This window comes from Eucyclogobius newberryi, unplaced genomic scaffold, assembly GCF_026437365.1.
Source record: "Eucyclogobius newberryi isolate DKJ021-1_F unplaced genomic scaffold, fEucNew1.0.hap1 SCAF_8, whole genome shotgun sequence".
Lineage (NCBI taxonomy): Eukaryota > Metazoa > Chordata > Actinopteri > Gobiiformes > Gobiidae > Eucyclogobius > Eucyclogobius newberryi.
In genome coordinates this window covers 19,792,887-19,808,169 of record NW_027316500.1, presented here as the reverse complement: position 1 = coordinate 19,808,169, position 15,283 = coordinate 19,792,887, and the positions used below count along the sequence as shown (strand labels likewise).

General features: G+C 41.3%; 1 protein-coding gene across 3 annotated transcripts in view; it reads right to left on the bottom strand.

Annotated features, from left to right (window-relative positions):
- LOC140351385 (PH and SEC7 domain-containing protein 1-like) overlaps positions 1–15,283 on the bottom strand; it is a 23,861-nt gene extending 8,578 nt beyond the window's left edge. Inside the window, exons 1-13 of one of the 3 annotated variants that reach the window (XM_072437204.1) lie at positions 11,943–12,107; positions 8,815–11,038; positions 7,583–7,688; positions 7,267–7,493; positions 6,409–6,614; positions 6,074–6,311; positions 5,650–5,882; positions 4,217–4,408; positions 4,060–4,140; positions 3,821–3,933; positions 2,934–2,992; positions 2,699–2,788; positions 612–655 (exon numbers count right to left, since the gene is read on the bottom strand). In XM_072437204.1, coding sequence (XP_072293305.1) covers positions 612–655; positions 2,699–2,788; positions 2,934–2,992; positions 3,821–3,933; positions 4,060–4,140; positions 4,217–4,408; positions 5,650–5,882; positions 6,074–6,311; positions 6,409–6,614; positions 7,267–7,493; positions 7,583–7,688; positions 8,815–10,929 — 3,704 coding nt within the window. In that variant the 5' untranslated portion in view covers positions 10,930–11,038; positions 11,943–12,107. Of the gene's footprint in view, positions 1–611; positions 656–2,698; positions 2,789–2,933; positions 2,993–3,820; positions 3,934–4,059; positions 4,141–4,216; positions 4,409–4,931; positions 5,115–5,649; positions 5,883–6,073; positions 6,312–6,408; positions 6,615–7,266; positions 7,494–7,582; positions 7,689–8,814; positions 11,039–11,942; positions 12,108–14,988 lie in introns of those variants that run through there. The other 2 variants (XM_072437205.1, XM_072437206.1) reach the window with 2 other exon arrangements.

The following is a 15,283-nucleotide window of genomic DNA, read 5'->3' as shown; positions in this document are numbered from 1 at the left end:
ATATGTTTATGTACACAATATTAGAAACTGCAGGTAGTTGGACCAAAGACCCAGTGACTAAACAGAAGATGAAAAGGCTCCACAGCTGAGCGGAGCAGACGATTGGACAAGGCACAGATGGCACTAGTTCCAGTCTGTGGAGACGTGAGAGCTGCCCACACTGAAATGGTGGCTCTGTCTACTGACCACATATATTAAATCACTACAATTTACAAAGTCAACTGTACAGCTTAACTTCATAACACATAGTTTATAATACATATACTAAATAGATACATGTAAACATAGTGTTTGGGCACAATGTTGACCGAGTGTAAAATGTTCATTTCTTTGATTGGAACTCGTTGGTATGTCCAATCAAGTATTTTTGAGACTAAAGTAGCTATATAAACTAAGTGCTATATTCATTACAAGATTGGAAGCTAAACCCAAACGAATAATTATGTTCCACACAAACAGTTTGCTTGTGGGAGTTCACAATTGTATAGCTGCTGACATGTAATTATTAGCAGAAACAGAAGGAGCTGTTACCATGGTAACTATGGCTAAAATAACCCTGTGCATGGATCATAAACACCACACGCACAGCGTTTAAACAAGTCTCAACTCACATAGTCCACTGTAGTTTCTCACTCCGGATGGACGTGTACAGCGTCTGCAACACAAGAACAGTCTGCTGCCACTCACTCATATTATCAACTGGTCTGGGTCGTTATAGTGGGCCACAAGTCAGATAATAATTGAAACTGATTTCCAAATATATCCTGCACCATTAAGGTATAAAGCTTATTATAAATGAATTGGGCCCAAGTGTGGAAGATCAGACCTCACATGTCACAGACATTCAAGTATGAACTGTGATAAGTCAATCTACATCACGTCATTCAACCTTCCCAATTCTTGTCCTCTGCTACACACTAAAGCACTGATAAAAAGTGTATTGATATGAGGCAGTAACAAAGAGAGTTGTACCATAATACAAAGGACATATAAACTGATGCATTGTAGATCATTATAATCATAAATAATATGATAAAAGGCTTAGTCAAGACTGACTTTCAGTGCAAATAGGCTATAACTTAAAACAGGATCAGGTAGGTTAAAGTTCAAACACATTTAAATCATTTAGTATGCAAAAATAAGCCATCAACTCCTGCTGGATCGGCTATTACAAAAAAATATGTAAATGGTATATGTAGTGACCAACATTTCCATCATAACGGTTTAGTATTATTAGCCATTTAATAAAAAGATGAATTATCTAATCTTGTATACAATCTTGCTCAACAGCGGAGTTATCACACTAAAGCAGTCTCCACATCAGACTCACGACTTTACGTTACAGTTACAGGACTGTAAATACTGCGGAGTTGTGCAAAAACGTATCCACAACTCTTGACACACAACAGCCCACATGCTCTCAAGCGGCCAGGGGGCAGGTGAATATGTTCTGGATTAGGCGGTACCTTCTTGCTGCGGTCCTTGGATTTGGGCAGCAGGTTGGAAAAGGCCAAGGGTTTGAGTGAGCAAGAGCGCTGCTTTCGCTGACTCCTGAAAGCGTCAGCGTCTCGGGAGCTGCGCCTGTTCTGAACCACACACAGGGAGCGAGAGCGAGTGCGGTCCGTCGACTGAATGCTGTTGACTCCAAACATTTTAACTACTTATTTACTTATGAATTTATTAAAGAATCAAGTAATAAATGTTCATATCAACACAAAGTCTTTGGACAAGGTACAGAGGTTGGCAAGTAAGGCTTTTCCTCCCGTGTGATGGTGCCGGGAAGCAGACGTTGACTAATGGTCCCCGGGTCCTCTGCAGAGCTGCATTAGAATTCTGTCAACAGCAAGGGGAGATGACTGAAGGGTCTCCAGGACAGAGGACTCCACCTGTATCAGCGCCTCAACTGCACATGGAGTAAAGCCCACGTGAGCAGAATCTTGGAGCTGATTAAAAGCATTCGATAAACAAGACTCTCTGTTCCAACGCTGGTTCTGCGCTAAAGCTGCAATGTCACTCCAAAAGGAATCCCTTGTCTCCAGATCCTTGTTACCGCGGAAACGGTTCGGCAGCACTGAAGATGCACCCACTCACGCACACCCACTCAGAGAGCACAGGTTTACAGCTTCGGAGCGACAGGTTAAACACTGCTATGCTCGTCTGGGCAAACACTTACAGACTGCTTTGTCCAACCTCCCTCCCGCTCACTCTCACCATCTCTCTCTCTCTCCATCTCCAAATGCGCAATTTTTCAAAGCTACTGTGGCCAACTAAAGCTCGCTTCCAAGATCCATCTTCCTTTAGGAGATGAAGCTCATAATCTGAACCCCACCACACCAAACAGATGAGGATGCAGATGGTTAAAGGATACGTAAAGATTGTGGATGTTTTCATCTTCTATTTAATGTTCAATGGCTTCAATGACACAGGACAAAAGTGAAAATGGATTTCATGTATCTATAGGTTGCAAGTTAGGTAAAATTAGCACATGCCATGTTTGGGTTATTAAACTATTAAACTATTAAAAACATTGCCAATCGATCTTTGGAATAGTCTTAAAAACTCTATGTGGCCACAACAGGATAAAATCAGCAGAGGCATTAAAAACAGCAAAGTCATTGTGATTGAAACCCGTTTTGTTAATTGTCATAGTTGTATGACAAAGTGAAAGTAATGTGTGATTTCATGTCCTTTCATGTACCTTCAGGACCTCTTTGGGGAAGTCCTTTCCATCATTGAGTCCCTCCAAGTTTGAGATAAACTGGCTGCAGGACATCCTCTTCCCCACATTCTACAAACATGCCAAAGTTAAGCCTCACAACTGTGTCAATAGCTTTGACTGTAAAATAATTATGAACTACACATCACACTGAATTTCAAAATAAGAAAAAGCACAGTATTGAGCTGTCACAGTAAGAGCAGTAGAGAATACTCACATTGCCATGGAGGTCCGAGTTGAGGAGCATGACAGCACAGGTCAGAGTGTGGACGCTGTCTGTGGAGCAGCAACACAACTGAGCTCACTCAAAATAGAATAGAATACATTTATTGTCATACCCAGTGATTGTAGAAATTTGTCTTTGGCTCGCTCGTTCACATATATCACAGTACAAGCACACAGACTATAATACAAACATTTCAATAAATAAATAAAATAATACCAAGCAATTAGATAAATTGTACTCCTGCCCAACTACTCACAAATATGTTTGCATGGTGCATAAAATACTATACAAGTGGTTATAAAACATGCCTTCATTTGAACATTGGACTATTTACGCTTTAAAAGAAGTAATCAAAGTTTTTTATGAAAATGAGCAAACCAGAAACTTGCTGTGATTGAAGTAGCCTGGATTAGAGAGTAAACAATGGTGTGTAAAGGAGTGGGAGACATTGACAAAAAATAATGTCTCTCCATTATTATTATTATTTTAATTAAAAAAATTATTCACATGTTATTTAACAATACATCAGGAATATGAAAATATGTCTGTAAATATCTTGATTGAGGTTAACGTCTAGCACAAAACATGAATATTAGCCACAAACTTGCAGAAATATCACTTTAAACCCTTATTTGGGAAATTGCACTTTCTGTTTCTTTTTGAGGTCATTTTAAATAGTTTACATTATTGACAATATACTCGATATTGTAATTTAGCATATCTCACAATTGTGATATGATCCATTTTTCGATCCATCTTCCACTTGTAGTTCAGTTCAAGTAAATTTAAGTTAAACAAGGGTTAACTAGTAATAGTAGTAGCATTGAGTAGTGTATTAAAAGAATGTCAACGGTGAGAGTGAGTGAGTCGATTGGCACCTTCTGTGTTGAGGCAGTGAGGGTTACACTGAGCGTATCTGTGAGAGAAGTGTGCGAGGAGCCGCTCTCGTTCCTGTGTCTCTCCCACCAGGGCCAACCGCCTCAGAAATAACCTACAGTACACAGACAATGACTTTCTCTATTTCTCTTTCTCTCTCTTTCTTTCTTTCTCTTTCTTTCTTTCTCTTTCTCTCTCTTTCTTTCTCTCTTTTATATTGAAAACAGAATGAATAGCTGACCTCAGTGCCTCGTCGATGGTGAGGCTCCTAAAGCTGAAGAGGCTCAGGTATTCCTCGGCCACAGAGCGGCTGAACTCGTTACTGTTCACACACAAACACAGTAACATTCAACTGCTGTATAATCACATGTAAATTGTCGTCAAGGACGCTTTCTCACTTTTTGTTTAGGTGTCGGGCCACATCGGACTTCTTGAAGCCATCCAAGCTGTAGAGACGCTGGGCTAGCCGTTTGGCAGCCTGTAGGTCCGCTTTGATGCCATTCAGAGTATCGACGCTGTCATGGCGAGCCAAACGCTGTGCCACATCTGCCTGAGGGTACAGCAGCTCCGGGGGCCGCTTCACATGCTCCCTACAAAATACAAAGATTGTCTCACTCTATAACCAAAAAAGCTTTGTCCATAAACATAGGTTTGTTATTGGGTTACCAATTATATTCCTGAGAAATTATAATATTGGAAAATGCTGTATGTTTTATGGAATTACAAGTGTGAGAAGTTGTTGTGATTAAGTTGGCTTTTGGGGCTGTACTGTGGAGGATACACACAACATGATTGAGATATTTGAACAAACTTCCTTTCAGTCTTTTGTCTCAAACAGGAAAAGACCCAAAGAATCCCAGCTCAACCTGAATGTCTCCAACACACAAGACCACAGGGTTTTTTAAGTGTTACTAAAGTGGAATGTGTAGACAAAAATACTTTTGACAATATTGAGTGCAGAAATCTCAATACAAATACAAATAGAGACACATCAGTGAAGGCATCCTAGGAATTAAAATGTACATGCACGCAGTCGCATTAACCACAAAGTTCTGTTCAAATGATAACAGACTATATTTTTCAAACATTAAACATTGTTCTAGAACCACTCACGTGTATGAGGCCAGATACAGCGGAGTGTACAGCTCCCTGTCCTCCTCCAAAACTCCTATGTGCCAACACAGGAGTCTGGCCATCAAACAGCCATGAATCACCCCTAAATCATCCCAAAATCTCAGGTCTGTCAGTGAAATTTGATAGGGCCATTCTGCCCTTAATGCCTGCTCTGGTCTCCTCAAGACTCCTCTGTGCTCAGTCCTTTGCTGTGGAAGGGCGGGACTTCCTACAACTCTTGCTCTGTCCTTCCACTGCATCTCCTTCCCAATGCATTTCCTCCCTTTGTTATCCACCGTTTCCTTCACAAATGATTTTATCTGCTACTAAAATACACATATGTTTATGAATGACATCTGAAAGTTTATTATAACTTAACGCTGCCAATAGCAAAAAGTTGTCTCAGTTGTTGCTATCGTAAAGAGCTACACAAACACATTTAAAATTGATTCATTGAACCAGGGATAAATGTATTTTGAAGCTCTATATTTTCCTGGTTATTTATCTCGAAACAGGATTTATGGTCTTTAGGATTTATCATCTTACCATGAAATAAAGTACAACAACAGATGTGTCCAGTTTCCATAATTAGTTACAATGCCTATTCCATCCAGTCTCAAAAGCTCATAATGTTTGTATGAGTAAGGTCCATTTTTTTATAACTACCTTCCAGCACATTTTAACAAAACTTTGAACACAACATCAACAGAACACTTACCTGACACTGCTGTGGAGTGATGGAGCAGAACTGACTTTTTTAAACCCATCCTTCAGAGTAGAGCCCATGTTTGGGGAGGACTGATCCCGGCCTATACAAAAGTCCTGGGTCCTGTTTGAGGCACTGGGGGATACTTCAGACACAGGGTTCACTGAGCCACCAGGGAGAAGAGAGCGGGACAGAGGGGCGAAGCTCAAGTCCATCAGCTGCCGGGCTGTGTCTGAAATCTGGGTCTGCACAAACAAATAATACCATAAGGTATTATTTGAGCAATATTATTGGAGCAATATTTACTTTGGCCCAGGTCACCCAAAAGAGGTTTCTCAGGGTATTTTTACCTGGTTAAATAAAAGTCGATATAATAAAACAAATAAAGTTGGATCAATAAATAGGTATCACACTTGGCACATTCTTTCGCACGCACCTGTATTTCAGGGGTGAGCGTAGGAAGGTCAAAAGTAAAGACTGAGGTGGAGCCTGTGGTGAGGACATCCACGCTGTCCAGGCTGCTGTAGGATGTACCCTTGGCTCTGTGAGACTCCATGATGTTTTCAAAATGGCGGCTGAAAGAGTCCAAGTTGCCGTCTGAGGAACAGCGTGGACTGCTCAGGGATACAGGGGACTTGAGGGCGCAGGGAGAGTCAAGGACTGTATCCAAAGGTCTAGACACATGCCAATAATGTCAAAAGCCTGACCATACAGTATTTGCATGTCAGTGGTGTTATATGAACAGTCTACTGGCCTGTCCAGATGACTCACCTGATCATCTCTCTGGAGGTTCTGTGGCCCTTCTCCCCTCTTCCAGTGCGGCCCACCTTATCCTTCTCATCATGGGTGTTCTTCTCTTTTTCTTTTACATCCTCAGGGCTGAAACTGGAGGCTCCCAAAATACTGCGGTCACTCCCAAAGGCAGAGTCCACCTCTGCTTCATTTTCCTCAAACACGTCAGCTTCAGCCTGCATCACCTACACAACAGCAAACGGCAACTATTTCAACTTCAAGTTGTCCAGACTGTTGACTAATGTTTTGTCAAATGGTCTATCCTCTCTGAAAATGATCACTGGCCACTTGACCATACAATGAATGTGTCCTTGAGCTTCCTCTTCAGTGTAGGTTTTTAAATATATCACATTTCTCTTCAATCAACTCCTAAATATACTAATTTACAGTAGCATCTGATACTTCGATCTCTTCGAGTATGTGGGTATGTGTCTGTCTGTGCAAAGCATGGTTCTAGAGAAGAAATGTATAATAACAAAAATATATATTTATACCAATAGTTTTTAATTCCCACAACAATCCGGTTTCCCTCAAACTTCTGAAAACAGTAATGTACCATTGATGGACAAAAGCCAATTCTGCCCCAACAAAGCTTTACAAAGTCCACAATGCACAATGTGCAAACCTGTATTAAACCACTGTCCAGCTTTAGTCTAAGCGTCATGTCAACCAAGCTTCACTCACCATCGTACCAACACTAAGCACTATCCTCCTGCTTACCCTCTCTTCTCCTCCAACCTACAGAAGCACGATTTCCCTTGGCACATTGTACTGTAGGTCACAAATTGCAGACAGTGACCACTCCAGTGTGGAAGTGTGATCCTTTAATGCTCTGACCTGATCCAGATCCGTCTCCCGGTAACAGCGCAGAGGCACTGCGTCCAGGTCGGTCTCAGAGTATTTCAGAGTTCGACGGATGATTCCAGAGCTTGACCCACGAGGTTCCGGGGTGAAAATCTCCACCTCAATCTGCTGCACTTTGTGATGCAGGAGCCTCTGCCCCACACTGTCCCGGGGCGTGATAGAGCCAGCTGAGCGCCTGCTGGGGGCCACCAAGGTAGCACCTGTTTAAAAGAATACACAGAAAATGACTTATAGCTATATCAGCATGTGGCAATGGGAAACTGTCAACATTTATGAAACTACTTAATACCTTCAGTTAAACTGCATTCTTCAGATGGCGCCCCAAATAGAAAGTCCCTCTTGGCTTTGGCAATCTTCTCTGACCTCAAGTCTGACCGTCTCAGAACATGGTTAGCCTGATCAAAAGCATGAACATTATATTTAGTCCATGCAAATATAAAGATAGTTTATTTAAAAAACAACAACATTTACATTAATAAGTAACACACATCAAGAACTCAATGTTAAATTCAATGGTTTGTTTTCCACTGTTTTGTTAGTGTAATAGAAACTGTTAAATGCAAACACTGCACACACTGTAAATGCTGTGTACTGACTTTGCGCAAGAGAATATCGTGTGCTGGACAATATGGACAAAATTTTTTATCTTGAAAAAATTATATCAGTATACATGTATACAGTAAATAATTAATCACACTATAATCCAGATCGAGATTCCATCATTTGCCAATTTAGGTATTTTATGAGAATAAATTGTGATCAATCAATATGAAAAAAATAAAATAGTTCTATTTTTACAGATTTTTTTGACCGTTGGCTTTTTTAGACAGGAAAGGACAGCGTAAAATGGGGGATGAGAGAGAGGGGAGGACATGAATTAAATTGTCGCAGGCGGTAATTGAACTCACAACACTGCGGCTGTGATAGAAACAAATGGAAAATATGTCAATCTAAATAGAAGCCTAGCTGCCTATAACATGAGCAGGCTGCAGTTCCTTTGCCATAGGGTGAGTGAATGTGCATGTGCATGTGCGGTTGATTGAGGGTGCTTTCCAGGGATTTAATGAATTGCCACGTAGAGCAACTATGAATTTTAAAAATAAGATTTATATATTATTAGGTACAAATACAAATACACAACACACAACCCAATGCATTTGTATTATTAGTACACCAAAGAGAATTCAGTAATTCAAATTATGCTCTTGCTTGTCTTTCCTTTAACAGACATTTAAACTACACAACAGAAAGACATTTTCCTTGAACATAAAAATATATATGATAACAACAACAACACAAGATAACAACAACACACTCAAACCCCTTGGTTTGGTCCTTCACACATTCACTATAGGATTGAGAGCTCTTTGGAGGCAAGGTACAAATTGGGGAAGAACCTACTGTAACACTTACACAGTAACACATTAAACGCTCTGATAACATACATCTAATTGAAGCAGCTAGTGCTAACCAGGATGGGAATGGGACTTGATCACAAGGGACAAGAGATTTCCATCCAACCTGTGAACCTGTGCTGCTGCTCATCTGAGTAGGGCCCAGCCTGCAGGGGACATCTGCATGCGACACTTTGAAGGACTCACTGGAGGAGGAGGACTCATCAATGGGACAGACTGTCTGAGGTATGTTCCTCACAGGCGCCACCTTTTTTCTCTCAATGTAAACAGGATTTGCACATTTCTGCCCTTTATCAGCACTGTGCTCCCTTCTGTGCACCTCACACCTGGCCGGCCGGTTTACAGAGGGGTGGGCTTGATGGGGCTCAAGGGTGCTCCTCCTGGTGACTTCAGGGCTGTTCATGACTGAACTGGCAGACACATAAGGGTGTTGTCTCCTTTCTATACAAGGATTATTTATATTTACCGTGTTTTCAGATTTCAGAACATTACTAAAACCCACACTATGGTCTGATTTTATCTCTGGATGATGAAACAAATCAGTGTGGTTCAAACTAGAAGGTAGGGATAGAGATTTTGATGATGATTTTGGAGATGAAAGAGGAGACCTACACCCGGCCATGGTCTGTGGCGATCTGTGGTTTGTTTTTTCGGTCTGGGGATGTGGCTGCACATACAGAGGAGAATTCTGCCAGCGGTGTCTTGGTTGGTTTTCACAACAAAAAGCTCTGGTTGTAGAGCTGCAGAGTACAAGTGGGTCCATGGAAGGCACTGGGGAAGTACACATTTTGACCCTATCTGACTTAGAAAATATGCTGCCACCAATGACAGGACTAGATGCCTTTTCCATCTTGTAGCATGAAGAGAGATTCATGAAGTCATTTTCAGGACTTGCTATGTTTTGCACGTTAAAATTGTGTCTTTGGTTAGCGCTATTAGGAAACTTGCAGTTATTGGCATTAGAATTACAGTCATTTTGACAATTGTTGCTACACATCTTTGTGTAGCCGTTTGCAGGAATATTGCTAATAGAAATAGCGTGCTGGATATCGGTGGGTTTCCCTGCAGGCAAATGTGGCTGAGGATAAGACTTAGCCTGTTTGCTCTCCACACACTGCTGATGAAGGCTGGGGGAAAACCTATGGGCACTGAGTGATGGAGAGGCTCCTGCAGAAGGAAAGTGCTGATGTGTATGTGCAACGTCCCCAGTTTGACCCTGTGCCCGGGTCACTTCAGCCTGGCTGCTCCTAGAGGGCAGTGTAGTGCTTTTTCTTTTCAGACTGGGAGATGAGGACCAACTGTGTTGCGGCTGTTGATGTCGAGTCGGATCTGGGAAACTATTCTCTTGAATATAACTTTCATATCTGTGCTTCAGATCTGGAGATCCAAATTCCCTTAAGGCCCTATGAGCAGCATCCTTGGCCACAGCTTCTAATGTGCTTCTTCTGTAAAAGGTGGGGGTATTTTGGGCATTGTGAACAGGGCGGTAGTTTGAAAACATGCGATTATCTGGATCCCGGTGCCAGCCTGGATCACTGTTCTGCTTTTGGAGATGGTTATGCTCTTTAGGGAAAGGATTGTCTGTATCATATTGGCACAAAGAAGATCGTTGGCTCCCTGTGTTGACGCTGGCTTTCTCAACATAGCCATATCGCACCACAGATGTAGTACCATTATCATCATCATCATCTGCATTCCGGTCATAAAATCTCCTAGAACTGGCTGGAGAGGACGGAACAGACCATCGCCCAACTCCAGGGAATGAATGCTCAGGCACCCAATTGTGGTGAGACCCCCAGTTCCTGCAATGAGAATATGGTCCACCAAAGTCAGAAAGGGGCATTCCAGGGGTGTGGCTTTCAGACAGTTGTCCCACACTGCCGTACAATGTGTCCCGGTGAGAAGCTGGTGTGAGACACCTGGCATCATCCTGATTTGGGAGCTGGAAGTTCACAGTGTGCCTAGAGGAACATCTGGATGGTGGTAAACTCTGGCTTAGAGCCCTGGGTCGATGTGGAGTCTTTGGGGAGAAATCAGGGCTGTGGTTGGTTGTAGGGTGTACAAACCGTCTGTGCGAGTGGGGAAGGACATCCGGACACTGAAGCATGTGGAGACTGCTCGTGTCATCTCCGAGTAGCCCTTTGTCATCAATAGATCTCACCTCCACGTAGAGATGGAGCACGTTATCGAACTTTGACATGCTGGACACAAAGTCCGTCATGAGCGTTCAGAGGTTAACAAATAGTTAAGTAGCACCAGTTGTTCTGGATGAGGAAATGTGACAGCATGTGTAGTCCTCATCTGGAGGTCAGGTTTAACAGGCCCCAATCCTATGAGGGCATAAAGGACAACATAGTGAGTTGTACATCCAAGATACAATCATGTGAATATGACAGCACGTACAAGCATTAGAACTGCTGCTACTACAGAGTAATTCTAATGTTAGTCAATTCAAAATAGAAATGGTCAAATAGTTGGGTTTATTTAATGATTACAAACAGTTGAGGAGGTGCAGTTAAACACGTGACGACGGAGTTGTCTATTATTAGACTTGTTAAAGTAGCTTAGCCACAAGAGAAAGCCCCAGAGCACAGTGCTGCCGAGTCTCGTGTCTGATGTAACACTACTTTACATATGCAACACTCACAATCACACTGGGTTAATTGACAATATTAAAGAGTGTTGCAAACTCACACTGGTGCCACGCACTTCTAATGTTCAGCACTAGAGGGCAATAACCCATTCATGCAAAATCTAAAACGAAAAGGCTCAATTTAGAGAGTACAATTCTGGAACTCCAAATTCAAGTTTAATCGTTTTGTGTTATACTTTATTAAACTTAGAGACTACAATGTGAAACAAACTTGTAGGACACATTACAATACATAAAATCTTGGTTTGTACAGTCCCAAAAGAAATATTATTTCCATAAAAATACTTTCCAATATAATTAAATTATGTACTGCTGAGATATTATATTATGATATATTATTTTAGACCTGTACACAAAATTACACTTCAGTTGGTATCATAAAAATGGAATGCTTGTGTTCAGTAGCAGACGTAAATAAGCAACCGCTGTCCAATCGTGCAACACACAAGTGTAACAGTGAGTGGCACCAGTGTTAGCGGAGGAGGGATGACCGATCCAAACATCAGAGAGTAGCTGTATATTGTCCTCGCATAATGTTGAGCTATGTCAGTCGTATACAGTGTGTGCGGTCACAGACTTACCTTTGCATGCCCTTGTAGTTGCCGTGGAAACTGCCTCAGCTCCCGCAGCAGCCTCTCCATGTTCTGTTTATAACTGTCGTAACCTTCTTCTCTCCTTGAGTTTTGTTTAGGCTCATCATGGAATTACACCTTAACCTTTCCCTCCCACCACATATCTCCTCCCCTTCAGACTAAATAAACCTCAATAAACCCCGCCCTCTTTCAAGACCAGCTAATCACATCCTCCACAATCCAGCCTCTAAACAGAGACAGATGGTAGTGCGACTTAAGAGAAAGAAACTGACCTGTTGACTGACTCCAACACATTTATTCAAAACCTGATTGGTAGAAACATGGAAAACTCCAAAGTGTTCAGAATTTGAAGCTAAGACCATTTACCATGTGGATACAATTCAAGATATTAGAACACCATAGAAACAACTGATTTGTATGGTTGTTCAAAATATAATTTTGTGTTGGATAGGAGGCTATATTTGAAAATAATTCTCCTGCGAATTGATGTGAAACTATTTCATTAAGACATTTTATTAACCCTGAAATAAAATGGGACATTATATAAAATAAACTTAAGAGAATTCAACCATGTTATAACGGTGTTCCCTCATTAATAGTTTATTAAGATGGCCCTATATTGTTTGGCATTCAAAGTTTGAGTGCTCAGAAATTTTAAGTTTTCACCTACCACCTATGTCCACCCACTGCGCTGTACTTAAATGCAATTATTTGACTCTGGATCAATGTGGGGTTTTTAATGCAAGGGGAAGTGCGGCTCTGATTAACTTCCTTTTGATAGTAAATGTTTTTGCTGTTTGGCTAGCCCGAACCTTGTCCCTAACCATTTCTAGCCAATGCCTAATCTTAACCGGACACATACAAGGCAGAAGGGAAGCCAATCAGAGGCCATTCTCCCCCAGTGCCATCCTGCAAAAAAAATATTTGCTTCCAGGGCATACATGTAGATTTAAGAAAATGTCTTATATTTTTCAACAATAAAAAAGGTTAGGTTATTTTATGTTGACTCAATATTGTAGTTCACAGTAGTGAGTAATGTCTTTTTCAAAAACAGTATCCAGATTACTACAACTGATTGCATCGACCATGCTGAGAGAGCATTCTGGACATGTTTTATCTCCATTTTTTTTTACAGGGACATTGCACAATAAGTATATAGCACCAGAGATATCTACCAGCTGATTTTAATCAAGCTCTTGTTTCTTGAATATCACAATTTCACATTTTTTTCATCCACGTAGTGATACCAAAGACTTAGCATAGTGTCTGAAAAGGAGGTCAATGCCTTCTTCTCTGCTCTATGTACAAGTTGACAACGATGGGAGAGACGGGGGAGCCCATTGTACAGCTGTCTGTAGATGAGTCCCGGAAAGATGTCTAATAGTTGTGTTGCAGATGTCAGGGGGTCAGCGTGGTCCTTTACTTTAAGGTGGTGTCCTCCTGCAGTCTGCTCCTCACCGCTGCCACTGCCACATTTCTGTGTGTTTCCACATGATGTTCTGTGTTCCTCACCAATGGCACTAAGATTGTAGTAAAATTCTTGGCCACATTGTATGTGACGGAACTGGTGCTACACACAATGGGTCTTAGTAGTGGAACATTCTCTTTTTTGGGAAGGCCATAAATGCATGGAATAGCTTCCCAGGATAGTCTGTAATACAGAGGCCTGTCTAGATCCTCCTCCTTCTCAAGCTTCTGCAACAATCTTCACTGTAACCTTCTTCTTGTAGCCACAGGTCTCTTTTCAAACGTTTATATGTGGTATTGTCCTCGAGGAGGCTGTTGACGTTGGCTTCATTATCAGCTGTGTTAAGACTCACAGTGCAGCGCCCCTTGTTTGCTGGTAGAATGTTAATGCTGTGATCCTTGAAGTGCCGAGTCTCTTTCCCTCTTCAGGTGTAATGTTTGAATAAGGTGTCTTAGCATTCTTCAGAGTGGCTGTGCCACGTAACCTCAGATCTGCAGCCTCCAATTATGTCATTTTGTTGTTCCTAATGGCTGTGATATTTTTCGCTTTAATTTTGATGTGGGTTGAGGTTTGAAGCCCTCTGGAGAGCTGTGAAAGGAACCGTTCTGTTTGATCCAATTGTTTTGTCTCACATTGGTCTGTCCATGTCCTCCCGTTGTGCTGGTAGATTATTCTTATTCAAAATTATGTTAAACTTCTTGATGTGATGTTCCCTGTTCATTCAATGTTGTGCTTCCTGTGCAATCTGTGTAAAATCCATCTCTCCTGTTAGAACTGCTTCCGAGAGGATGCTTGTTAATTTTTTCTGCAAATTTCTGTTCAGTTCTTCAATTTATCAACTCTGGAGCTATTTTCCTTGATGCTTTCTCTGAGAATCTGCATCAGGTTTCTTCTTCATATTACTTCTATGATGAAGCACTTCTGGATGAATGACAATCAGCACAGCAAATGTTTTGGAATGAAATTACCTATAGTATCTATAGTAGTTGTGTCCACAAGATCCAGACAAGCATGAGGATTTTGTGGTTCAGGGGTGATCAAACACTTGATAACAAAACTTGCCCTATCAATGTATCTGTGTTTATCAAAATTTTACAGAAAGTTACCAAATCTTTCCTTAAAAATAGATATGTAACACTAAAGACACACTATGCATTATTAGCTGAGCATTCTGACTATATACTAAGAAGTTAAAAGGTGCAAACTAAGTAGGTGCTAATGGAAAGGGGCCATTAGTAGCATTAGTAACTTTTCTCATGAGGGGTCTGAACTTGTAGTGCAACCTGGTGGACTACACGAGGGTAGATACATTTAATGACATAATGTGGAACATTCCTGGTAATGCATTTATCAGAAGTTACACAGTGCTGGGTCACAAAGATGTGCTGTGTGCACAGGGCTGCGTGTGGTCGCTGGGTTTGATCCATGGCTTCAAGACAGTAAATAAAACAAAATCGTAACATTAGCACTGAATATATTTTGGTCAATCCAATCTTCGGCCATTTGAAAATAAATATATGAAAAGCTTACATTTTCAAAAGGTTTTTTTTTTATATGTGCACTTACCAGATAATTTTCTCGTCGTGATGTTCGCAGCTATCATAAAAAAAGTGAAAATACTAAATGTTGTGATGCCAATGACCTCCCGTCGGTCCATTTCCCGCAGAGTCCACATCCACAAAACGCAGAGGTCGGTTCGAAATAAGTTCTTCCCCTGGACATTTGTGCACAGCAGGAACCACTCTGCGGGATTTGCTCCTGGTTAGCATTCCTTACTTTCCATGAGTCCCTCTTTTAAAGCTTCTTGTCTCTTTTTAAGTCACTTGATATCAGTTTACGTTGTCCACGGTGACAGGAACTT